Here is a 27,900-nt window from a genome sequence, read left to right as displayed (position 1 = left end):
GATTTTTGTAAAATGCCGGGTGCTTAGGTTAGCCTTTCCTTTTGGTTTCACCCCAAAGAAATATATATATATACATATTAGGGGTGCAAAGATACTCGTATCGATATTGAACCGCTCGATACAGTGCTTTCGGTTCGGTACACATTTGTATCGAACAATACAAAATTTTGAATTTATTTTATCAACTGCTGTCTGTGTTGAGAGCTCAGTGGATCTGCGTTCGACTACTCCGCCTAGGCTGCACTGTCGAGCGCAGATCCACTGAGCGCAGGGCAAGCTAGCAAGACAGAAGCTAAGCTCATTGCAACATGGCAAATTGAACCTCCCCCACCCGCATTCAGATCTGGCCTTTGGAACTATTTTGGTCTTCATGTGACGTATGACCCTGAAGGTAAGCGCGTCATGGACAAAAGTAAAACAGTATGTCGGATGTGCCACGCAATGCTCAATTACATGGTGGGAACTACTGCGTTAGCGCAGTTAGCTCGTTAACGTGTTGGCCGTCCAGCCCCACGCACGGGGCGATCCGCGGTAGCTCGTTAACGGAGATTTGCCGTGTTGTGGCGTTAACATCATTTCAGATTAATGCTGACAGCACTAGTGGGAACACAACGAATATGATTTCACATTTACGCCGACATCATCCTAGTGCAAAGACAAGTGGAAGCAGACAAAAACAACAATCATGCATGCTACAAACTTTACCCGAGTCATTTAGACAGCCGTTAGCACATGATTCTCCTCATGGGGACCTGATATGTTTAATATGCTGCTGAGAATATAGCCCAGAAGAAGCGTATAGTATAGCTTTTATTTTGGAAAGAGCCATTTCTCTGTAATAAACTCTCTTTTCCAAAGATGAGTGATTTCTCATAGTTGCTCATTTTTACTGTTAAAATATTAATCTGTTCATAGACATCATCCACCTGCCTCAGACAAGTTCAAATTGGTCCTATGTGCAGGGTCTGGGTCAAGGAAGACAATGGGGTCGCATGGATTGCAGGCGCCTACTAGTCCACAACTGCATCTTCTGTTTAGTTTGGGAACAATGAGGCAGGAAACATCTGCAGGTTTGAGATCCAACAGACATAACTTGGATCATTTCCATTATCCACAACAACAACAAAACTCTCTTTACATACCAACAAAACTCACATCTGACTGTCCTGCAGGGCCAAACTATTACGTGTGCGATGGAAGCTATATTCACACCACTATTTGTATTTACGCACTGAAACAATTCCACAAAAGATGTATTAAATGAAATAACAGTCTAGCACTTTTTAGAATTTAAAACTTCCCTAAAGCTCAAAGCAGCATCTAAAAGGGTGAAATTGAGCATAATAATAAACACACCCCATTAACATCAAGTTTAAGTGTGTTGAGATTTAACCTGTGAGTTTGCCTCATGATGGTGTTTTTACCGTCTACTGGTGGAGTATAAACTGCTCCACAAATAAATGGTTTGTAGACAAAGTAAAGGGAAAGTATATTAATGGTGTAAATGCTTTTCTTTCTTTTTTTTAACATAATGCCACTTTATTTTTCTGTTGCCAACTGAGCTGTCCATAAATCTGAAATCACTCCCCATTTATTACACTGTTTAGGATGCTAAATGTTCATGTAGTCCACAGCATGTCTCCCCTTTACTTCCTTTAAAACATCTACCATCTATGGCTGTGTTATTATGAGAAAGAAAATGCTTATTTTGTTTAGATGAGACATTTTTACAGCATTATAACACAGATTTTTTTTTCATAATGACTGAAAAAAATCACAGACTCCAGTTAGTCACACAGAGACAGCTGAAATAAATCTCCAGCTGTACTCCCAAGGTATCGACAGAGAAGTCAAGCTTGTCCCTGCCTGTTGATATAAACAAACCTTGTGGAAAAAAACACTAGAATGCACTGTATTGCTCTTTGAAAATCACTCTCAGCAAACCAAAAAAAATTCACTTTAATCCTAGTTTAGTATTCTGACTACTGTTAAAAAAACAACAACAACGAAAAACTTAGCTACACTAAGTTAGTTAGTGTAAGAACACCCTGACCTGATGGTGGCGCCAGAAAATACCCGCGGTTGTCGTAATATTAGAAATAATATTTTAAATTGAAACCAGCTAATTGGTTTGAAGTGTAATAAACACTCCAACATGTTGTGGAAATTAAAAAATGTAAGAAAAGAATTGATGGATTTATATGAATATGAGCACAGCAGTACAGCCCTACTGATTTTACTCCTGAATAAAACATCATGCAGATGTATGGGGAATTAGTCTGAGTGACAGACTTCCCTGCTGTTCTGCCTTCCTGTTACGGTTTATAAAAGATCTGCAAGTTACTCACATGGCAGAAGTAAGTCTCAAATTGTTGTCTTGTTTCTGCCTCTCCAGTGTGAAGATTTGCTCAGTTTCTGTTCTAAACTACAGAAAATTTGTTCTGGACGGTTGGTGGACCAAAACATGGCTTATAAAGATGTCACCTTAAGCACAGACTCTGGAACACAGCATACATCAGTGGCCAAGTTACAATATAAGCACATAACATAATCATCTCATAACATAATACCTTTTGTGCCTCTGCAATACAGGTGCAGCTTAAACTGAATCTCATAATCGTTGCGAAGGAAGATGTATTGCAGGACTGGATGTGTGCATATATACATACAATGTTCCTTTTCTCTACTAATAATCAAAGCACACTAAAAAAGCATCATACATTTTAACACAAAGACTGCTCTTTGGTGCAGCCACAGTGCTTTTGATTTGGTTCTCTTTCGTCTAAAAATAGATTTCAAAATGGCACGTCAAATGGCACACAGGCGAATCGTTGGAGAATGTCCCCCCGACACAGAAAATAGCTCAATTTCCAGAGGAGGGAAGATTTGATCATGCAAATGATTCTGCTTTCGGGGGTGGGGGGGGAGCAGTGTTTGCACATCGGTCAAACGAGAATATGTACGCTGGTAAAACAACCGTTCGTGATACTGAATCTGAGTGATCATTGCGTGCTTTGATTGTCCTGAGAGTAACCAGTAGTTTATGTGTAATCCAGACAGGAATAACATAAAAACAGGCCTATGTTCAAACTACCAAGCAGGGCATATTTTCAGTCACCACCTTTTATTATGTTCTTTTCCATACTGCAGTTTCTCTGTCTATAAATGTTTCTAACTAGTGTTTACAACCCTGTGCAAATTACAGTGTTTCTGCTCGGCATTACTTCAGCTGTAAGATGTCTGTGACCTCCGAGAAACTCTCAGGAGGATAATGTACTGATACAGAAACAAAGCGTAGAAACAGTGCCTCAAGTCAAAAGGGAAGACAGCCCACTAAAAAGTAATATTTCAGGGGCACACAGACATGTAAAATGTAAGTCGTAAAATGAAAAATGCCAAATTTTACGGAGCACAGTTCCACAAACAGTGTGTTTAGGCATGTAAGGATGAGGCTCGATATCCAGACAGCCTGAGGCGCTGAGGCGAAAATCCACATTTCCATGACAGAAGATGTATAACTGAGTGCCAGACAGAGCTGGTTTGCACATTTACAGTGAGCACAGCTCAGCATTTTGGCCTTTCCCCCTCCGAGAAAAAAAAAAAGGCTGAATGCACTGAAAAGAAAAAAACACAATACATAAGCATAATGACCAGGCTTCAGACACATCTGTTCACTTTAGAAGAAAAGCCCCAGTAAAATCCCTAAAAATGTTAAACTTCGCTAAAGCGTTCCACATTTGATATTCTACTTAAAGCCCAACTGAAAAAAGAGACGTAAAGAAAAGGGTTTTTGTTATGAGCTGACAAGCACCTGTGTTTCTTTCTAACTGGCTGAGCTGTATCGCTAACCCTAACCCCTAATGATAACCTAAGAATACGGGATTTGTTTCCCAAGTTGTCACAACCACTGGTCAAAATCATAGTAATTGGAACTGACACAAATGAAAAACATGCATTTTTCACCAAAAAATAGAGTTTGGGTTACTTCTCATCATCAATCACACGTTAGCCTCACAGAATTAATTAATTCAGTATCGTTGTTTCCATTCCTGAAATGTCTTAGTGTACATACCAGAGTAAGAGCCAGTTTCATTAAGCTCTCAACACTTTTTTTTCTTTCCTGGTATTTGATTTATTTGCACATAAAGTAAAAAAATTACAAGTGCAGTCTATGCTATCTATTGGATTTGTAGGATCAGCATACTCATGGGGACAAAGTATTCTGCTGCTCTGCATAGCTCCTCGGTCCTGATTAGACCCCGATGCCTACACAGCAGTTATTGACTGCACTCCCAGCAGAATCAGTAGACTGGACCACAGCCTAAATCCTAAGGCAGCTGTGGGAAGATAACACAGCAGAGGGATAATTATGCTTTAAGAAACAAGTGTCCAACCAAGGGGATAAAGAACAAATAATGCCTCTAATTGGACCAATGAAGGCCATAATGTATCGAAATGAAACTGAAAAGTTAAAACAGAAAAGAACAATTTTCATTTCTTCAAATCGGTTGCTCAAAGAAAACGCTATGTCACTGCTACAGAGGAGGATGCCAAGGTAGTAACTTACTGTCAGGAGTTCTTTCTGGAAGGACTTCCTCTCTTTGCTCTCGGCATTGTTGCAGTCTTCCTTCAGCCTCTCCAACACTGATGCAACCCTCTCTGGTTCGCTGTCCAGCTCAGCGCGGCAAAAATGCGTTAAGGGTAGGTTGACATATCCAAGTGCATCTGCGAATGCTCGCCAGTTGCCAATGTTCTCCATCAATATCGTTCTTACAGAGGCGTAAATATATGTGAGGAACTTGCAGGGCTTCAGTATCTGCTCAAGTAACAATGAGGTTGTGAGGTCAGGCCCAGTGAAGTAAATTGGCTTAACTTTGCCGACCACTAGCACATTCTTACAATGAACAAGTCCCATTCTGCCCTGATAATATCCAATGTACCATTCTTTTGTCCACAACTGGCCCTTCAGCTTGATCTTCTCCTCACTTAACAGAGCTACAAAATCTCCTTTCCTATATTCAAGCAAGTACTGATTTTTTGTTTGTCGTATGACAGTTTTGATTAACTTTCCAAACTTCAGGTTGTTTATTCTCCTGTCCTGAAAAACAGGATACTTAGTGGCAATGGCAAGAGGAGACAAGACAATCTTACCAACTTCCTTCTTCTTCAGGAATCGCCGTTGCGCTGATGTCTTTGGGCCTGCTTTGGGTGGCGGTGTTGGTGTCTGGACACAAAACTGGGCCAGTATACAATCTTGGTCATCTTTGACCTGGATTCTTAGGGTGAAATCCGACACATCGTCTGCGCGTGATGCAATGACATAGACAAGCCTGCTGACTTTGCCTAGCTTAACTTGGAATCCTCGAACTACCCTGGCCTGCTCACTAGCCTTTACCTCATAATTGGCCATGTTGGAATAAACTCCTACACGAAGGTCCTGCGGTCGGGACAGGATAAACTGGTGTTTGCCCCAGAGCTGGAGAGCAACTGGTGGTGCAGACTGGGCCTGCTTGCCAACCTCACTCACCAACAGTGTCTTTGGCGCACAATCATGGCCGAACATAGCCACCACTGTTTTGAAGGATGGATGGATGTGTTTGGGACCATACACTCCCAAAGTTATCTTCTTAACCACATGCTCCCAAACTGTGGAATTTGGAGATAAGGATTGAGCCTGAGCCACGACACACACGTACATACATGGCTCAAGGTTATCCAGGCACACCTGGACTGTGTCTCCATACATGTATGCCTGAGGAACAGGAGTGTAAGGTCCCTCTTTACAATCACTTCGTACACACAAGACTTCAGTAGTCTGCCTGCTCTCCATTTTTACCACAACAGACACTTTCATCTCCAGGGTAACAGTGGTTTTGGTTTCCATGTTGCTGAGTTTAATCTCCACCACAGGGCTGACAGTGGTACAGCGGTCACTGTTGAGCTCTAGCGGCGGGTCTAGCAGAGCTTTAATTGAGATCTGCTGTGTATCCCCAGGGGCGACATGGCCCTCTGGTACATGGATGCTGATGCTGGTTTCCGGAAGCTGGACAGCTCCGCCTGAGCTGTCTAGTCGACATACGATGTTAGTCTCCACCGGCTGCGTTTGGCCCCAGCCTGGGTTCTGGCCAAGGGAATCCAAATCATGGCAGGACCTGGCCAACTTGCGGTGTGTAAGCCATGCAGTCCGGAAATCCTCCCTGCTCTGAAACTGCTCTGGTGCTGGTGCTTTAAGGCCTCCAAAGAAACTAGCAGAGGCCTGAGGAGCATCGGACTGTGCCTGCAGGATGGATAACTCCGACAGACTGTAGGAACGTTTGCTTCTAAAAAACGGGTTGTCTCTGCGCATAACCTGACCGACCCCCACAGGACTTACAGGGTTCAAACTGATAACACCGCTGCCAAAACCATTAATGTCAACAGTGCTGCTGGTGGACTTGGGCAACGATGGAGTGACGGTATCAAACAGAAGAAGATCAACTGATTTTTCATTACTGTTTTGATCAAGTGAGCTCTGGGGACCCCCGTTTAGAAAGGGATTTGTAGAGGTATGGTTAGTTGCAAAAGGATTTCCATTTTGGAAGGTGGTTGGTTTAAGAATCACTCCTGCCCACTCGCCTAGAAGGTCCATTTCTTTGGCTGCCTCCTCATTGCAGTCTCCCACAGTGTCAATCATCCCACTGTCGCTGAAGGACGAGTCTCTGTAGTTAATGGGCTCCACATATGCTGCAGGAATGTAACCCATCTCTTTGTTATTGTGGGCATACCACCACTCTCCTCCTGACGAGTCCAGAACATAGAGGCGATCTCCTTTAGAGAACTTCAGGGTGGTGAAGCTAGACGGGCAGTAGTCCTTAATGGCAACAACCTCCCTGGCAGTGCCAAAGGAGGCAGTTGTGTCCAGTCGTAAGGCACTGGGAGAAGGCACTGGAAAAAAATAAATAAATAAAACATGAAAGTGTGATATTTTTGTGGTGAAATACATCATTATGTATATAAGGCAAGTGCTAGTCATCAACTTTTCAGTGTTTCTATAGAGAAGTAGGGTTAACTTCTAAAATTCTAGAAATAGGGCTTTAACAAATTTTTATTTATTACAAATTATTTCAAGAACTAAATATTTTTTGTCTACATATGCAGAACCTGGGCCATTTATATTCAGCTATGGAGTGTCACTACCAGATGTGCAGACATGGAAGGAAAGCTCTCTCACTATTTCATGCCCCTATTTTGTTTTTTTTGTTGTTGTTGTTTTTTTTTTTTTGGGGGGGGGGGGGGGGGGTTTGGTTCCTGTGTATCTTACCTACACTTAACAACAATATGTATGGCAGAATGATGGCTCAATGCGGAATGAGTTAGAATGTTCTTTGTGGAGTTCTTTACACAGGATTTTACAGAGCGCTCTACAATTATCAAAGATAGTACCTATAATCCCCATAAACACAACTACAAAACAGAGTCTGCATCTAAAGAAGTTCACTGCTGAGTCTGGGGTTTATTTAAACTTTATTCCTAGTTTTAACAATACTGAAAAATTTACCCTAAAAAGCACTTAAAAGTAGTATTTATCAAAGTTTATCTCTGAAAAATTGTAATCAGCTTATTTAAAGTAAAGTACTTCAAACCTGAGAGAAAAACAGAAAAAAAGAAATAAATGACTCTTGTGTCATTAATTTCAATACGCTTTTCAGGCCTGCTGACCTTTGACATCGGTGAGACTGGCTTCTGACACTCCTTCGGTGAGATCGATGAGCGTTCCCTCTGATTTGCAGCGAGGCAGGGAAGCGTTGTTGTTCGTCGTGGCTCTGATTCGATGGGCAGCCATGTTTGGACCAGTGACTGCACACCCGGCGGTGTTTTCGAGCTACTCTAGCGTCCTCTGAGCTAACGGGGAGATCAGATGTCAACAGCCTCCCATGATCACTGTAAGACAGAGAATATATTGAGTCAGCAGTTATTAATTATTATTTAGAATATACCAATGCGTCCTCTCAAAGTAAGATTTTTAATCTTTTAATCTGAATGTTTTTGGTTTTCTGTCTTCTTTAAGACAAACTAAACACCAGTGTGTATAGCTATAGTGGATGTTCAAAATTATTTGGATGATTAAAGTCTCCTAAACTCTTTGATGCATCCTTCAGGAGTTCAGGATATTCATGTACAGATTCAGCCCAGAAAATAAACATCAGTAGAATACAAAATTAAGCACACGCATGAGTTTTGGCTGCCTGGGCGATGATAGCAATTAATCTTCATAAATGTTATCTTATTTATTCAGACTAATCTTCTCCTTAGTGATAAGACTATTTCTGTAATAATTAACATACTCGAAAGAAAAAAGAGATTATCTTGTTTTTGAGCTTCTAAAATCTAAAACGCAGAAGGGTTATATTCAGGGGACAAGTCAGCTGCCAGATATGATCAAGTTAAAACACAAAATATTCCCTCATCTTTGGTCAACAGAAGGCAAACTCACACTGCTGTCCACTCTTAGCTGTTGGATTCAAATTAACTAAAAGACATAAATATAACACAGGATCAGTGTTTCCTCCAAAGTGATTACTATCACACTGATAAAGGTTAAGATTAGTAGTCTGTATTTTTTCCTTCTATTAATAAATCCTCCAAAAATACCAAAACAAATAAATGTTAGTTTCTCAGCCCCAGGCTGTCTGGTTCCTGCTGAAGACACAAATCTTTAAAAAATTGTTACAAATATAGTTTCATCTTAAAACTGAAACTATTCTGTAAACAGCATTTCTATACAGGTGGAAACAACAGAAACTGATTCATTCACCTTTGATGCTCCAGCTTGTCTGTGGTGCTTCAAAAAAAAAAGACGTTTTAAGAGCTCAGTTGCTGTAGTAACTGTGTGTCTGTCTGTGAAGCAGTTTATACTTTCACACAGGGAAATGTGAACGATACAACATAGCTTGTGTTCAACATCCTTTAGTGCAATACCAAATATTGAATGAAATGTCTCTTGATATAGTTTTAGGATAGAATAATTGGACTTTTATCTTCTCTTTGTGAGTTACACGTGGCACATATTTCCACACATTGTAATATTTCTTGTTTTTTGTAGATGCATCATGCGACGTTTAGTATAACTTTCTGTCTGCTCTTGCAGTCCTTGCCAGGAATCAGACTAGACTTTAAACCCACTGCAGTCAATATAAACACAAGGCTTAAAGAACAGGAGCGTGAAGAAATGCAAACAGCAGATATGGGTCAGTGGAACATAGCAGTTTGAGAGACACCAGGCATTTCACTGTAATCCATAATTTATAACACAGTCAGCTCAAAGATGGCATAAAGCGCAAGGAGGAAGAGGCCGAGGAAGACTTGCAGCTGTACTGCACTATACAAGCAAACATCCAGTCTTTCACTGGGCTGTAGCTCAGGAGTTTTAGCAGGTCATCTACTAATCTGAAGGTTAGTGGTTCAATCCATGGCTGCTCCTGTCTGTATGCCAAAGAATCCTGATACTGAACTTGCTCTGATGTGTTCATCTGCGTGACAATGTTAAATAGAAAGCACTTAGGTGTAGCTTGTGTAAAGTGCTTCGATTGCTCAAGTACAAAAGCACCATATATGAACCATTTCAGTATTCTGGCTTCAGCTAACTTTGGCAGATGTCAGACACACTTTGTCTATCATTAACATCAATACGATGTTAATATTCACCTTCATAAAATCTGGTAAAGCCAATTTCCTGTTCTCTGCTTTGTTAACAGTTATCTTAGTTTGAACTATTTTGATTGATCTACTGAATTAAATCAGAATTTCTAATGGAAAACAAATACAGTTTATGGAAACCTATACAATGTGCAATGAAAAAGGTGACTGAGGGTATTTCATCACATAACAGCAAGAGATCCTCTTAGACAGCTGCATGCAACCCTGGTGTGCTTCTAACTCACACACGTACACCAAACATTAGATCAAAAACACTGCAGCCAAAGTTTTACAGGCTTCTTTGAATCTTATGTGCACCATGTGTGTAACTGCTTAATTAAACTGGGACTCTAAAGTTTGAGCGCTCCAGTTTAAATTTGTTCAATCAGGACATGTATGTTCTTTGTTTCACATCACACTCATTGAAGCATTTAAAGATTCAAGTTCAGTTCATTCTGTTGCTTCACATAAAACATAGATATACAGACTGTTTCAGACACAAAGGGGATAGGAAGAGGTTCAAACAAACAGCTGTTCTGCTTTAGGTTCTGCTTTTAAAGTTTGATTTTAGCTCCAAAACAAGAAGTCACAGCTTTACAGCTTCCCACTGTCAGCTGTTGACATTTAGAACATCAGGGGAAATTACTGTCTTATGCTTTGGAAACCATTAACAGCCCATTCACTGAAGCAAAATTATTAATTTGGTATATAAAAGCTGCAGCATCAGCTACTTTATAGTATCCCCATAAAACCACATGCAGGGTTTCTGAGTCCTAACAGGCTCAACAAATACCAGCTTATGATTAATCTCTATCCTGCTGGGAGACAAAGATTCACTTTATAGCTGTAGCAATGCATAAAGGTGTGCGTGATTAACCTTCATTACTCTCTAGCACATTAAGTATGGTTTTGTTTTGTGCTATAACCCTTAAAACTGTATCTGTGTGCCATGTTCTCAGTATTAGCACAGGCTGGGCAATGGAATCTAAGGCACATTAGCAACAAAGGCCATTATCACTACTGTCATAAAAATTACTTTATTGTCTTTAGTTTAAACACTGACACGTTCTTGTGGGGCGACTGTTTAGTTAGTGTTTTCAACAAGATAAATTACTTGTCAAAGAATATGGCCAGTTTGCTGTGGGAAGGTTGTACATGGAAATTATGTGCATATAGCGCTGCAAATACAGGTAACCATATCTACTGACTGTAAGTTAATTTAGGATAGATTTTTTAACTTTTCTTTTTTTTAACTAGAATTTTTAGCCTCTTTTAGTTGTCTGGCCCACAAATGTTATATTCTTTGTTAGCTTGGGCCTCATTTACAATGGTTGGAAACTCCCTAGCAGTCTCTGGAAAAAATGTGCATTCTCCAACCAGTTGGTGAGTGGTTGCTAGAAGCTGTTGGTCATCGCTGAGTCACAATCAGAATTAAAATGCTGCACCAAAACCCTCCCTGAGATTGTTTAAGTCACTAGCAGACTGCATGGAAGATATTGACTTGTTTGCAAACACTCGCTACATACCTAACCTAAGTGAAACTCGAAAAAGTGTGACACATACTAGAAACAGAGACACTTCACTGGTGCAGCAGATACATTTTAAATGTGCAACTTTTAATGAACGGTCTCTGTTCAAACCAGTATTAAGGTCAAGCATATAATAGATACATCAGTCCACTGTGCCTATTTATAACACAGTCACGCATGCAGAAGCTGAGTAAGCTCAGTAACAGCAGAGGGAAATATTTCATTTCAAACCAAAATGAAAATTATCAAGGGAAAGCGCTTAAACAGACATTATTAACACATTTACATATAAATACATATTAGCCGCCTAGCTTAATCGTTACTAGCATAGAAGGATTGTACTTCATACTATCTTTGGTCGCTAGGAGCTTCTTGGCTTTAAATATATGATCTCCCCTGCTGGTACTGCAGCTTATACATGCATGTTCACTTCATGATTCAGAGAGGCACAGCACGAAATGGAGTGTTTGGAGATATCTTCCATCTAAAGAAATGGCCTCCAACTAAAGATTATTTTGGTAGTTGACTAATCTGCCAATTTTTCTTCAATTAGTCAATTAGTCAACGATCATTTCAATAACTCTCATCCTGCGGGCAAACCTCCTGTTCTAGGCTCCAGTGCCTCACATGTTCAGGTCTGCCCACCTGTGAATATCACCCTGTTGTCTCGTCTCACAGCAAATTAAATTAATGACTTAGGAAACATATGAATGTGAAAATAATCAAATGTGTTTTTAACAATACTCAATAGGATCATCAGAAAAAAAAATATTAACTACTATATACTAATACATTTACGTGGTAATAGTATATGACGTGTCGCCAGTAAAATTTCACGTCGACTAATTTTCATAGTCGACATCATCGATATTGGCAACGAACTGCTGCAGCCCTACTGGTGACCACTTCACCAAGTGACAGCAAGCAACATCCCACAAACATTTACCGAGGAATACACATTTTTCACTAATGAATGGTAGTTACTGGGGGATTGACTAGTTTCTAGTGCTGTGTGACTGGAACTTAACAACTGATTTCACGGCAACTGCCAGCAAGCAGTTGAGGAATACTTACGACCCTACCAGGTACACGCCAGCCAGTCTCTAGAATTGTGTGAATGGAGCCTTACGCAGGTCTAGCACATTCATTTTTGGCCTCTGCTGGCCAGAATTTTTTAAAAGACATTTTTCAGGTGAACTGCCAGTAGACCAGCTAAACACTTCAGTATTTTCTCTGGTATTGGAGGTAACCAAATGAAGTGAGTATCAGATTCCCATTCATGAGCATTTTTGCCACCAGTAAAGGTGATATAATATTGCTATCATAATTCACTTCTGCTGCCCACAAGTGGCCAAAATAACAGCTCTGAGGCAATTTTAATTAAGATGATTACTCATGTACATTACACCAATATTAAAGCTGTAGCACTGGTTGTAATTGTATCGGCTATAAGAATGCCTCTTATGACTTTACACAAGACTACATGCTCATGTGCCAAAATATAGTCCATGTCTGAGTTTTTTGCTGGATGAAGCAAGTGGGTCCCTTGGGTCATCTGCACGAGCCGTTTTTAGGTTTTCCAACGTTCAGGCCAAAATCCTCTGGTGGGGCACATTTTTGCTTGGCAGCTCTGAGCTGCTGAAACAGCCTGATGAGGCTCTGAGAGGAGTAGAGTGTAGTGACAGCTTTATACATATTTTAAATCCACTCTTTTAGTACAGCTTCATGTTTTTGACCATTAATTTGATTATTTTTTTAACTTGTGTCCCCATTTATTGTTTTATCTGATGTCTTATTGGATTTCCAGCCATCCTTAAAGCTCCTTTCTGAATATAAACCACTGCACAAACAGGTTCATGAAGAAAAAAATTAGCTTTAATCCAAAAATATCACTATAATCCTCATTAGTCCAGCCCTAAAGACAGTTTTCTCACTATTAACTCAAAACCAATGTTAGTATGCTCTGCTCAATGGCATATTGTCTGGATCTCATCTGAAATGAGTGGGAAGACCTGGGTGAGGTGAGGTCAGATGTAAACTTTGGGTGGTCTGCAGCAGCAGCTATCCAAACCTCAGCCGGACCACCCTGCACTGTTTAACACTGTAAAACAATGGTGGGCGAGGTCCTTCTGGCATGTATATCTGAGAAAGCGCAACAAGAAGACTCTATTCATGCAAATCACAACATGCTGCCTGGTAATAAGGCGCTTGGAGAGGCCATAATGAGGCTCAGACAGCTTCTTTGCTAACAACATGTCAAAAACTCTCCCTCCAGACTTTTTCTAATAACATTTCTGCAAAGTGTAACTGCTTTAACTGACTTCCATAACAGTTTCACACAATTTCATGTTTCTCATTGGGAGGATTGTGTCAAAAAGGAAAGCTGTGGCTGGTATTCTCCTCTAAGCCACAGTAGAACAAACACAGATGAATGCAGAACAAGTGACCAGAGAACACACAGTAACAGTCTTTTATTTTCATCGATTGTGAAGAATTTTATGTAAAGACCTAAAGCCTGACTGTGGAGGCAGTTCAGCTAAATAAGGCTCTCTGAAAAGAGTAATGCACACAAACCAAGTGTGTGGACAGAAACACTTGAGCAAATAAAGACTTGATGAAGATGTACAGTATATGAGCAGAAAGCTGCATGAGTGCAAGCTAATAGAGTTAGTAGATCCGAAATAGGAAAAAGTGGGAGACAGTTTCCAAGAAAATATCAAGAGTATCTGGATCCAGGGACTAATTCATGCTTAGAGTGGAGGTTATTTCCAGCCTTGGTGGGGGTATACAGTCTCAGGCTGTTCTTGACTTTCAACAAATTTGGCAGCTTTGTTCATCTAATTGACATTTAAAAATACATTTTCTATTATTGTCTAAAGTTACAGCAAGTATTACATCATCTATGAAATACATGTGAGAATATTCAGTTTTCAATGTATTTTCTAATTTCTGGAACCTTTTTTAACTTTCATTTACCTGAAAAGTTTAAACTCCTGACATGAACTTCAGATTGTGTCCTGGGACAAGACAGACAGCATTAACTTACCATGTTTTTAAAGGTGAAAGAAACCGGAGCTCCCTGAGAAAAAACATGCTAAAAACCCATACTCCACACACAGAAGGACCCTGCAAGGGTTTAAAAAAAACTCTAGCTTTTTGGAATTTAAGAAATTGTGATTGCACAGACCAAATGACCAAAAGAAAGGTTTATCAGGAATACAATGAAACTTTAGTAGCAACTCCAGTTTGGAGTTGAAGAACCTCCTTCATTCTGCTAGAACACTTAAGATAGGTCATTGGGGGACCTTCCAGTATGACAATGACCCAAAATATATTTCCGAGCTACCATATGAAGCTACCATAAAAATAAGAGACTATTCGTTTCTTTGAAAGTGAGCAGACTTACAAACTCAGCAAGGGATCAACTAATTATTTCCCCCAGTGTAAATGTCCAAAAAGAGACTTCTTGTCGCCTTTAACTACTGTTTAGCTTCTAGCTTTAAAATGTACATCCTTAAAATACATCTTTACAGAGCAACAAGCAATAAACTCTAAATTATTTACACATCCCATTTAACAGGTTCAAAATCGTCCAATAAACTCTGGTGTAGTGGACTGTACTGCAGGCAGCGAGGAGAGATAATTTGGTCATATCTTTTGTTTTGCTGTCTTTCTCTGCGTACTTGTTTAATGGTACTGATCCACTGTCAGCCCAGTTAAAGCCCAGCCGCCCTCAGGCTGTCTGCTGCTCTGTCTTTTAAACTGTCTGCAGAAGGAGGGCTAAGAGGAGGAGAAGGGGGAGTGGGAGAAGGGGGAGTGGGAGAAGGAAGTGTTAACTGCGTTGCAGCGTGAGACGATTTCTTCCGATGCAAACCAAGGCCATGAATATAGAATAATAATCACATCCGTCATTCTCCAACCTCTGCTCTCATTTCCTGTCAGGGCAGTGAGGTGGTCAATTTAGGCAGGCAGCAGGAACGGCAGATAGTTGACCCTGCTGAGGCGCCTTAAGCCGATTTCCACACTTCAGTTCACTGCAGCGGCCGTGGGAGAACATCTCAGCTTGAAGAAAAAGTCAAGTCACTCAGCCTTTCCTTCACGGTCCCTGCAGAGGAAGTGCTCTGCAAAGCTGTCAACCGTGCCACTCCTTTTATTCAGCCGTTCACTTCCTGTAGGGTGGATGTCCCTCAGGAAAATGCTGGTGCCAACTGGTTTTTATTACAGATTCACAGGGAAATCACAAAGAGCCTTTGAACAGCTTATAAGGCACAGTGGGCATCTTCATTATAGATAAAACCCACAGTTTAGAAATAATGTGCTCTCCCTGTGACTCTTAGTTATGAAATGTTTTGTTTTTCCCAGACTCTCTAACTTTAATGTCCATATGACATTTGTAGCATACAGAAATGTTATTAAACCTATAAAAAAACAACAACACAACAACTTTTTTAGTGTCAGCATCCATTTCCTGCACAGCAGTTGGGGTGGAGTTATCATATGCTGTTAAGCAAGCGTCTGTACTGCAACATAAACTAATTTCAATCCTGTACAGTTTGCCTTTATAAATGACCATGCCAGTATGCTAATTATGCATGTGTAATTTTAAATTAGTTTCCTAGATTAGTAGAGCTGTCAGAAATGACAAAGAAATGCAGCAAGTGTTAATGATAACAGACGAATCAACCACTGGATAAGAGGACAGGTACATTAACTAATATCAACTCCAACACTGCCTGTTTTACTTGGAAACATATAAGTTGGTTCCAAAGGCACCTTCACGTTCACTAGCAACAACATATCTGCTTCAAAACCATGACAACAAGTGCGTGAGTGACTTTATGAGTGGACTCAACCTTAAGTAGGCTGATGTTTGTTAATTAGCACTAAATGTTAAGCAGAACCAAGGCTAAAGAGACAGGGCTGATTATTGCTTTGATGTTTACTGTCACAAAATATGAATATTTCAGAACGTCTGGGTGCACATATTTACAAGTACCACTGGTAACAGGATCTTCTGTGTTGGGTTTTAAAATCCCAACACCAGCCTGTGCACGGTGAGCTAATTAAACACGACTTCGCCTTGGGCACAAAGCCTGCTAATAAATTAAACTTATGACAGATTGTGATTTTACATTAATGACACATTTATTTTATTTTTCAAGTACAAAACCGTAGGAAATTATTTTTCTGGCCCCACGTTTTTGGGTGGATTTGAACAGTTACCAATCAATTCATATTACAGATGAAATGTCCCATTGGACTGGTGAAATGTCTGTATTGTGTACTACTCTGTGACTCTTTAATTCCAGCTTCATAAAACAAATCAAATCCGGTTTTGCTGTTACTAACAGTGAGATTGGATTTAGCATTTTGAATATACTTGGATCACAGATTGTGGCTTGAAACAGACCCTGCCTTCCTGCTTGCTCATCATTTTTTTTCCTTTTATGCTGTTACTTTAAAAAGGAGAGTACACCATTTGTAAAGAACAGGACTGCAGTGGATAGCCACTAATGATGCTTTGGGCTATAAAACCACCTACTGTACAAGGTTAAAGATGTTTTCCTCACAGCAATAAAAGGAGCCCGATGACCAAATGACAGGCCTCATATTGACCGTCAGCGTAGCCTGGGCCTCTGCTGTGATTTTAAGGGCGACTGCTCCTTAGCAGGAAGTGGCTGAGGAGGAAATGCCTTTGTGATGAGAGGCAGCCAGATCTCTGCTTACTCTCCCTGCCTGTTGCATTTCCTTCAAAGAGCCGCCTTCAATACATTGATAGCATCTGCTCACTTGCAATCATAGATCCTCAGGACACACCAACAAAGAAGATGGCAGAAAAAAGGGCATCATATTATGGTTTTCCTAACACAAAGCTTTTTCTTATTTCGAAATGTTAACAAAACATTCTTGTATAAGTTACTTTCTGACTAAAGACGGACTGAACAGAAACAACAGTGACTCCACCATTGCGTCACATTTAAACCCACTAACACGCACAGCCATCTGAGTGTGTCTCCAGCAAGGGAGGATGAGGCAGCTGACGAGCGCTGGCTGTTAAACAAGCTCTCAGACCTTGAATTAACTTGTGAATTCATGAGATAATGAGAGAAACCCAGCTGCTGTGTTTGCAGGCAGCAGCCCTGCGAGAGATGCAAGAACACAAACACTCTCATACTGAGTCAACACTGCCGAGGCCTTGAGTGTGCGGAAACAAAGTTCCGGTATTTCATGTCCCGCAGCGAGGCAGAGCTCTGGCGCAGGGTATACACAACTGTCAGGGAGACCTGTTTCTGTGCATTTGGAGAGTCATGCTTCGCTGTCACAACTACACCTTAAAAATATTCAAACTAGGTACTGGAAAACAATTGCAAAAAAAAAAAGGGGGGGGGGGGGCTGAAAAGCGATAAATATAGTGGAGGACATGGGATGCTCTGGTATGGAGTTAACACCAGTGTTTGCCACCATGGGACATCATACACACACAACAATAAAAAGCAGAGAGTCAAACAACAACTCAACCCTAATTTGTGGCGATTGCATTGGTTGTGTCTCAAGATACTCATGACATCACTATAGCCCATTTATGCTGGCATTTGAAGGCATGCATGACTCATCGAAACAGGAGGCAAAGAAATCGCTGAGTTTGTTTCTCTGAGATTTTCTCCAGAAAAGTCTCCAGAAAAGTGAGCATACAAAACCAGAACCAGTGGGAGATGCTCATTAATCCCAAGACAAAAGAAAGGGCATCTTGGTTCCAGCTGAAATAAACACTGTGTAGCTCTCAATCAACACAGAAGCTAAGAAACGTTGTCCATTGAGTCGAATGTTGAATGGTGAGTGGTTAAAAACATTTCTTTAACAGAAAAGGTAAAATAATAATAATAATAATACTTTATTGATCCCCATGGGGAAATTACTCTCTCTGCATTTAACCCATTAACTCAGTTAAGCAGTGGGCAGCCACTAATCAGGCACCCGGGGAGCAGTGTGTAGGGACGGTACCTTGCTCAGGGGTACCTCAGAGTAGGGCTGGGCTATATCATACCGTTCACGGTAATACCGGAGTAATTTTGGGCAATGAAAGGAAAATGAAATATTGCAATAGAATATGGGTAAAATGCGCATGCGCAGTGCCTTTGTTTACATAAGCACATGGCGGCAAATCAGAATGAGAAGGGCGAAAGCGGATCGTTGAATGAAACGGATGAACCAGAATTGGTTTGTAAAAATGCTGCAACTTCAGTGGTGTGGAACTGGTTTAGCTTTCGTCCGTCAGATACACAACAAAGCACAATTTTTGGTAGAGCGCCCCTTATAATCCCGTGTGCCTTATATATGAATTCTGGTTGTGTTTACTGACCTCGAAACGATTTTATGTGGAACACGGCGCTCGAAAATCTGTCCAATGTTTTAGTACAACTTTGCTAAGCTACGAAGCCACACCGCTTGATGGATTGTCGGAGCATTACAGCTATCGTAGGCAGGAGCCTCGTGGAGTGATACGTACTGTGCTTCAACATAATATTAACGTATTGTGTGTGTATAACCTTTTTTTAAGTTTTGTGGATATTACACATGGTTATGCTGAGGATATGTCGGCCAGTTTCCACTGGAAATGCCTTTTGGTTAAACTGTCAGCAAAGAATTTACACTGTTACATTTTTATATAACTTTAATGCACATAAAAAAAACAGCTTCTTGTTTAAGTGAAAATACATTGATGGGTTTTTTTGCACTAATAAAGTTGTGGAGTTGTAAAGTATTTTGTCTAGTGTCAATTATATCGTCAGTTATATCATTGTCGCAAATTTTCAAATGTATATCGTAATAAATATTTTTGGTCATATTGCCCTGCTCTACCTCAGAGTAGCCATTCAGTGGATTCGGACCCCCGACCTTCCCATCATGGGGCCACCAAGCTACCTACTGAGCTATCCCTGCCCAAAAAAAAAAAAAGAGGAACGCTTCGCAAATTTGCGTGTCAACCTTGCGCAGGGACCATGCTAATCTTCTCTGTATCGTACGAATAAGGACACGTGCTACAGAAGTAACATGTGTCCTTATTTTTTGTCCTTATTTTTAACACAGTTTTACTCAAGTACAGTTCTTTGTAGATATGTTATAATTTCCATACTCTCTGAAGAAGAGAAAAAAGAAAAAGAAAAATATGTGCGACATTGTTCACAAGTGGCAATAGATAGTAGCCACAAGGTGATAAAATGTCCAGGCAACCAACCATCAACAATTAAAACAGGATTAAATTCACTCTGAATGAAAACAAATGCAGTTGTCAAATGAATGAAAGAGTAATGCTAAATAGAAAATAGAAACAAGTAAAAAAAGGACAGTTGTTACAAAAACTTTTTTCTCTAATGATTGGCGACCTGTGCAATTAACATTTTACACCTCAATGACAGGCAAAAGTTGCTGACATGGGAAGGCCCAAAGCAAGAGAAAACATCCAGATAGGTGTGGACACCTAGGACAGATGTTTGTTCATGTACAACTTTTTAGTCCATTATGTGTCACCGTTGCATTGGTACCTTTCAGTATAGTTGTAAAAAAGTAAATGACTGTTACGTTTCGGTGTTGTCAGTGTTTTGTTTTTGCGTGACTGTCATGTGTTTCCTGTTTTACTTTGAAGGTCTGTTGTTATCTTAGAGTGTTCAGTTTACGTTTCCTTGTCTCGTCAGGTCTAATTTGCCCCAGCTGTGTTTCCCTCCTGTGGTCCATTCCCTGATTGCTCCTTCTATGTATTTAAGCCCTGTGTGTCAGTTGGTCATGGTCGTGATCTCCCCCGTGTTGTAAATAGTTTGGTGTTTTGTTGTAAATAAATAGTCTGTTGTAAATAGCTGTGAATGGGTTTGTTAATATTTTCGTTTGAGACACCTTCGTTTTGGGATTTTGGTGGAGAGCTTTAGTTTTTTTCTCGTGTGTTTTTTTTCTTATTTTTATTTTCATACGTTGCACGCCGGTTGCCTAGGCCGGGGTGTAACAATGACCACTAGAATTTACATCACACGAAGAAATCTGCTTAAAGATACAGTAATAACACTAGTGTAAGCAGTGCTCTGTGCTACTGAAATTAGGACAAAGTGCTGCTATATAGGTAGGGATGGGTTCTGACATAAACAGTAGTAACCAGACCGAAAAGCAGCGTACATTTCAGTGCTTTATTTTGGTGCTTTTTTTTTTCCTGAGATGTCGTACACTTTGGATTCTAGCCAATCATTTTACCTTTCCAAAGATAGTAGGCGGGCCCAGGTACGTACGTTCTTTTAGAGCAGAGCTACAGATTAAAAATGCCCAAGGCGAAGTGGTCAAAAGTCTGGCTGTACTTCACAGCAAAAGATGCCAACTCAGCAGCCTGCAACAAGTGCTTTAAGCTGATACTGTGCAAAGGAGGTAACACCTCGAATCTGATGAAACACCTGGCAACGCATAGCGTTTTTAAAAAAGCTGAGAAATGCACCGTATTTGATAGCTTGCTGCAAGACCTCACACCGAGCACATCTACTGCGGGTGTGGTGCCTGTTATCGGACCCGGAGTTAGCAACATCCCCCAAGAACCCGAAGAGGAGAGTCCTGGCCCCTAGCCCTGCCAGTGTAGCAGAAATGATGACGGATGATGATGGCAGCAGCAGCCGTTCTTCTTTGGGTGAGTAGCTTAATGTCGTCCGTGTGTAATTTACGTTGAGTAGGCTAACCACGTTATTACATTAATGCATGTAAGGTGAACTAGCAAACATCATCATAGCTACATGCGGCTGTCTTCTTGTTTGATGGCAGATACTCCCTTCACCCTGGCCAAAAAGGCTAAAACGACCAAAGGAAAAGTGGAAAACAGCTAAATATGAGAGGTTTGTGTTTATTCCATTGTTTAAGCACTGCTTCCAGCCAGGAGTGATACCTTATATGCCCTATAGCTACAGAAAAGGCTAACATTGTTATCTTTTTACAAAAAAACAGCTGAACATGAGAGGTTTTTGGACAAAGTTTGTGTTTTCCATTCTTTAAGCACCGGTTCGAGCACCATTTCAAAAGTACCGGCTTCGCTCCGGTAATGGATAAAGCCTAAATGATACCCATTCCTATATATAGGGCTGTGCGATATGACCAAAATCTAATATCCCGATATAAGACATTTCCCCACAACGATATATATCACAAAAATTTCACATTTTCGGTAAATTCTGTGAATCTCAGGCAACTCAACTTGCGTGAAGTGTTTTAAGCTGGGCGTTGTGTACCTAGAGTCGAGTGTTACATAAGTTGAAATGGCCGCAAATTTCTTTGTGAGTATTTATTACATGCCGTGCTGTGGGGAAAAGCCTGTTCTAAGGTTTATTTTTTAGCACCTGACGGCTCTTTTTAGCGTCTCATCCGTAAACACTCTGCATACTATTTCACGTGATTCCGTTTATTTTGAAAAATCTCAACAGGCTCTTCAGCTTTATTGTGAAAGGTTTATGTGGAAAATAAACAAGTGGACGGTGGAGCCACACGATGGTTTTATCGTCGCTGCTGCTAACAACAATGCATAAAAACATGTGTGAATGTGTGAAAGCTGCATCATATGGCTTGTTAGTCCGTAGTGTGGTTATATAAAATAAGAGAAAGAGAGAACTTTAAGGAATTCTACAGTGACCATCAAAACGATGAAAAAATATTGCCAGAAACAGTTTATTTTACAACACCACGAAACAAACGATAGCATAATATGAAGTAATAAGACTTTTTTCATATCGTCATCCAATATATATTGTTGTATCGAACAGCCGTACTGCTATCTATAGCAATAGTTATACAAAAAAATTAATGTATGCTGAAAAGGAGAAAAAGGAAAGCATGAGCAACAAGGAAAAAGAAGGGGTGAAGTTAAAGCATTGAAAAGAGGAAATAAGTTATGTTCCATTGCAGTAATGTTCATTAGCAGATACTGCACAAGCCAAGAGTAAACAGTCTGCTTTTGTTTTATTCATTATTCAAAGGCATCAGACACCACAGAGGAAAAACCATGATAATTCTGGCTCCTGATGTGAAAATTGCTGGTATCTAATTTGCCTACGGATTTTCAGGTGGAGCAGAAATGGAAACGGAAATGGAAATACCTGACATTCACTTGTTTTAGTTTAAATTTGTATACGCAATTCCTGGAACCAGGAAGATGACCAAATTACTAGTAAATACATAGCTGTCAATGGATTTCCTGTTAACCAACGGCTTAATGATCTAATCAGCACTCAGACTTTAGAACCATCCCTGGTTCAGACTTCTCATCTTGTCGATGCTCCACCACTCCACCAGGTTGAAAGAAATTCAGCCTGGCAGTTTTCTTTCAATCTTGCTGATTAACAGACAAACTGCAGTAAAGCGTTTGTCTGGAAACAGTTTTAGCTATCACCTAAAAACCAAAGAAGGAATCTGCTCAACTCATTGAGCCTGCACTGAGTTAGGTGTCTCATACCGTCATTACTCTTGTTTTATGAACTCTATTTGTTATTTCTGTTTTTTGACTAACAGAACTCTCCAAGCCAGAACTCCTGATTGCCTGATTGTGCTGGCTCACAGACTTTCCTTAGAGTACTGCGATGATGACCGTGCATGTTTGAATATTTTGACTCCAAACTCCTCTGTCTCTGGCAGTCCCGGGTGCATTCTCTTAAGCACATATTTACGGATAAAGATTAGTTGTAGATACCAGTTCAGTTTTCTTCTGACACCACAAAAGTATTCTGTGTGATGTGTCACTGCTGCAGCAGATGCCTCTATCATCCAGTCTTTCACTTCACTATATAAACACACCAAGGTGGAATGGAGCTGCAGGAAAGAAAAGTATGGAGGAATGCGAGGAATGCCAAGCTTCAAATGAAATCATGCACTATTCTAGTGAAGGAGGAGGGAGAAAAAGAGGAAAATGTATTCTTCTGACGACAAAGACGAGGTTAGAGATCACGCTTTAACTGTCACTCTCTGCCTTTACCAGCAAATTCACTGGGCTGTTTTCAGTGTTACCAGTCTTGTCACGATCCTGAATACAATGGCAGCACACACACAGACACAAACCCATATACCCTAGCCCCAACACACACCCCCACACACACACACTTCATTCCCTTTTGCTTTCTTTAACAAGTCCACAGACTGAAGCCAATGATATGTAAGCTGTGAAGCTTGAATCTATATTACACATCCTAAAAATCACACTGATGGACACGTCAAACAGTCCTTCAGTCCACCATGATCGTTTATTAGTTTGGTCATGTTTCCCACTCACAGTATTAATTGATGAACTGAACAGATCGATCACAATACTAGCAGGCTGCGACAGTTACATTCTACACTGTAGGTTGTGTTGTAGGGTTTCATAGGGGGTTGTGGTTATGATGGAGCTAAAGTGTAGATTTCCCACTTATTCCATGGTCCCTGGAGAGGTGATACTTTAAGAATTTCAGCTAGAAAACAATGACAAGGAAACTTGCTATTTTCTAACTCTGTTAACTGGCCAGACTGTGTAAAACAGCAGGCTAAGGTAATACAATTACTAATGTTATGGATGTAGCTTAAAAATAGTTGTAAAAGTGCATGTTAAATAAAAAGTGCTGCTTAGCTGTAGCAGGGTCCACTTGTAAACTGCAAAATGGGTGGCTATTAGAATTTCCTTTAACTAAAAAGGAATTCAACCAAAATATTGCAAATACTGTATGGTAATTTCTATTTTTTTACAGTATTTGTACTATAAATACAAACAGTATAAATACTAAATGTATATATGGTCATTTGATATTAAAAGATACAGTGGGGCAAAAAAGTATTTAGTCAGACACCGATTGTGCAAGTTCCCCCACTTAAAATGATGACAGAGGTCAGTAATTTGCACCAGAGGTACACTTCAACTGTGAGAGACAGAATGTGAAAAAAAAATCCATGAATCCACATGGTAGGATTTGTAAAGAATTTATTCGTAAATCAGGGTGGAAAATAAGTATTTGGTCACCTCAAACAAGGAAAATCTCTGGCTCTCACAGACCTGTAACGTCTTCTGTAAGAAGCTTTTCTGTCCCCCACTCGTTACCTGTATGAATGGCACCTGTTTGAACTCATCATCTGTATAAAAGACACCTGTCCACAGCCTCAAACAGTCAGACTCCAAACTCCGCCATGGAGCTTTTTTGCTGTATATATGTGTAAATACAATATATACACATACAAATGAAAACAATATGTGGTCATGATGAGGGACAGTGGCGTGCCCTCATTATGAGGCGTTTCTGACCATCTAGCCCACCTCACGTGTCCCTGCAGGTCTGCAAGTTTATATCGGGAAGAAAAGAGGACATACCAGGGAAGCTCTGCCATAGGGCCATAGGTCTCTGGTCACTAAATCGCTGCTAGTCAATTCTTGTGTGAAGTCCCATTAAGCCAACAGCAAATGTTTATTGTGAAAAACATTTGTTCATGTTATCTCCTACAAAAAAGAACAGTTTCCAAAACTTTTACAGTCTTAATAACCACTCAGGAAGGCTAGAAAATCAACAAGCCACACAGAGTTTGTCACTCTAATGAGGCCCAATTAGCATCTCATCAGACAAAGTACTGTGTAATCTAAACAGATTTACAGGGTGTTTTAGATCTCTGTACACTCGCCATGTACCTCACATGTTGTTGAATTCCTGTCAGAAATGTCACACTCCTCTCAGAACTAACACAAATGTCTGACCATCAGACACTGCCATCCTTGGAGTCACCTCTAATGTGCTGCAGTTCTGAATACCAAACAATATTGCAGGGACACTGATGTTCACACAGACTGTCATACAGCACGGTTTAAAAACCTTGAAGAAAATCAATCTGATAAACACTGTGTTTCCTTCTTGATAACAGGTGGCGATGACTCTCGTGCAGCAGTGGAACACTCACTCTAAGCGCCAGCTGATGCTGAGCGTGAAAAGAGGGGAGGTAGTTAGGAAAAGACCGAGCTCCAGTATGACTCACCCCTGATATAAAGGCTGGCTTCAATCCCTGACAAGTAAAGCTGATGATGGTGGCCCTGTGCTGCTGGGTGGGGGATGGAGGTGAGGACCAGCTGCCTGTCTGATGCCAACAGCAGCAGTGCCCATGCTGTCATAACTCATGCTGTAATCAGCTGGAACTGAGCTAGAGCGACACCAGGACACGCACGTTCACCCCTGGAGGGGAGAGGGAAGGAGGGGAGGGGTGGGGGTGACGCTTATCTGGAATCACATGTATTCATTCACACAATGAAGTCCGTACAAGTCCAGCTGAAACACAAGACCGGGCCTCCCAGTGACAGAAAGATGAAGTAAGTTTTGCTCCGGGTGAAATGTCCAGAACAAACAAAACGACATTGAGCCACGTCAACCTCAGTCACGCACCACAAATCAAATTTACACTGCAATCAGCCATATGACTGTTGGTGTATCTGCAGTGTGGCTCACAGAAATGTCTGAGACAAGGAAGGGTAGCCTGGAATGAAATAATAACACACGTGGTATGGTCGCTTCGGATTCAGAAGCTGCTGTAGAGGATGCTGTTTACTTAGTTTTGCGTAAGCCGCACACTTCAAATACATTACAGAAATATTTAGTTTTTCAGTAATGTCCTTTTTAATTCATAGATTTGTTTTCCACCTCTCAAACTTCTGGTAATATTCTAAATGTCTCTTTTTATACTTAAATATTGTGCATGCATATCTTATTTCTCTGTGTAACAGACCTCCACTATCATCCAAAAACTATTAAAAATACATTAGTGAGCCATAATGTTGCACTGGGTGACAAGTTCATTAATTACGATAAACACACACACACACAGAGTAGTTATTCTGACTTAATCACACATACCCCATCGTGTTGTCACAAAGATGCATTAATCCCTCACTCAAAATAGTCCCCAGTAAAATGGTAGATATTCTCATCAAAGCAACAAAGATCATTTGGCTTTATATATTTATAAAGGTTTTATATTGTGCTCTGAGAAATGTGTATAAGGGGAAAGTGGTATGCTTGGAGTGGAAAGTTACAGACAGGGCAGTGTAGTCAGTGACTATTTAAAGATGGACTGATACGCTGTTGGATTCTGTGCTTTCATTGTACTTGTTAACTATGGAGAAAAAAAAAGAAAACTTCAAACATTGTAGCAGTCTGAATAATTCAATTCAATTTTATTTATATAGCACCAAATCACAACAACAGCTGCCTCAAAGCACTTTATTTTGTAACATAAAGAGCCTACAATAATACAGAGAAACCCATAACAATGAAACAATCCACTGTGAGCAACCACTTTGGCGACCGTGGGGAAGAAAAAAACCCTTTTAGCAGGAAGAAACCTCCAGCAGATCCCAGTTCAGGGAGGGGAACCCATCTGCCCCAATGAACACTGTCTCGTAAACTAACATCAGTCCTAAAAAAAGTTCATATTTTTGGGCAATTTTTGTTTTAATGCAATATGTAATGCACTTGTAAATAGGGCTGCCACAAACGATTATTTTGATAGTTGACTAGTCACCGATTACTTTTGCGATTAGTCGACTAATCAGATCGTGCATCCATTGGACGTACAGCGTACAGCTTATTGCACCAGCAGCATCTGCTCTTATATAACTATCATTAGCTTACAGCTTTAAGTGTTTAAGGTATGTGCTAACTAAAAATAAAGACAAGATGATAGTTTATTAAATTTTAATGAAATTTGCAGATTGTTTCGGTTTAATAAACTCCTTGCTATCTAAAATATAACAGGACACCGGAGTATATTCTCGAGCATCTCACACTTCTGATAATCAGTTGTCTGCTTGACGTTTATTCAGCTGTGTAAAAACTATAACTTGTAACCTTACTTGTAAATAAACTTACCCTCTTCCCTTCCTTACACAGAGAACATTACAGCAGGAGACAGGAGGCAACTGGCTTTAAAATCCATGTACCAGCAGCTCACAGATTAACCAAATATGTAAAAAAGAAAACAAGCTTTCGTAACAGAGCTATTCTGCGGACTTCTTTTAATCTGTTGATCTTTTCATGCTCTATTTTTATATCAACTTATCAGCAGGTATGACGCTCAAAGCAATAGAGATGTGAATGAAATTTGACTATATTTTCATGATGTCAACAGATGACAAGGAAATCACACTCAGAGTAAAACACTATTTGCGCTTTGAGACGTGACGTACAAGTGATTACAAAAGAACATTAGAAAGACTGCTCTGAAGTGTTATTTAAATCCAAAGTGGGCGTTAATTCATTTGTAGCGATTTTTCAACCCAGTAAAAGAATCATCTGATTTCATTTGAAACATGACTCACTGACAAAAAAAAACAGCCTTCCTATTGACAAAAAGGGAAAAGCACTAAAGATGCAAAAAAAAAAAAGAGAGTGATTCTACAAAGTGGCATTTGTTAAGAACGTCAAGGAGCCACCACCAGTACACCACACAGACAAAGTGACTCTGGAAATGTAAATAGCTGATCGGACTCTCAGCACAGAGAAGTAAATAGCACACTGTGCCACATCAACCCATTACACACCAGGTGTGCTTAAATAATCAGCTCAGAGAGCTCAATATTTACACACTCAGTGCATTTATATATGTACACATCACACACCATGCCACCTTATATGCTCTCATATACTGTGTATACACGGAGAAAATGACAAAAACAAAAATAATTCTC

At 40.2% G+C, this 27,900-nt stretch overlaps 1 protein-coding gene and 1 non-coding gene across 3 annotated transcripts in view; both read right to left on the bottom strand.

Moving 5' to 3' along the window:
• LOC113007639 (SH3 domain-binding protein 4) overlaps nucleotides 1-27,900 on the bottom strand; it is a 48,337-nt gene that overhangs the window by 17,193 nt on the left and 3,244 nt on the right. Inside the window, exons 2-4 of one of the 2 annotated variants that reach the window (XM_026144367.1) lie at nucleotides 7,699-7,920; nucleotides 4,568-6,924; nucleotides 885-4,337 (exon numbers count right to left, since the gene is read on the bottom strand). In XM_026144367.1, the coding sequence (XP_026000152.1) occupies nucleotides 4,329-4,337; nucleotides 4,568-6,924; nucleotides 7,699-7,822 (2,490 nt within the window). In that variant the 5' untranslated portion in view covers nucleotides 7,823-7,920 and the 3' untranslated portion in view covers nucleotides 885-4,328. Of the gene's footprint in view, nucleotides 1-884; nucleotides 4,338-4,567; nucleotides 6,925-7,698; nucleotides 7,921-27,900 lie in introns of those variants that run through there. The other variant, XM_026144366.1, reaches the window with a different exon arrangement.
• LOC113008544 (U6 spliceosomal RNA) lies at nucleotides 19,155-19,256 on the bottom strand. Its single transcript, XR_003270036.1, has one exon. It is a non-coding gene; the product is annotated as a U6 spliceosomal RNA (small nuclear RNA).

The sequence above is a fragment of the Astatotilapia calliptera genome, chromosome 16, assembly GCF_900246225.1.
Source record: "Astatotilapia calliptera chromosome 16, fAstCal1.2, whole genome shotgun sequence".
In the NCBI taxonomy this organism is placed as follows: domain Eukaryota; kingdom Metazoa; phylum Chordata; class Actinopteri; order Cichliformes; family Cichlidae; genus Astatotilapia; species Astatotilapia calliptera.
Note: the sequence above shows the minus strand (reverse complement) of the source record. Positions and strands in the feature narration are given on the sequence as shown.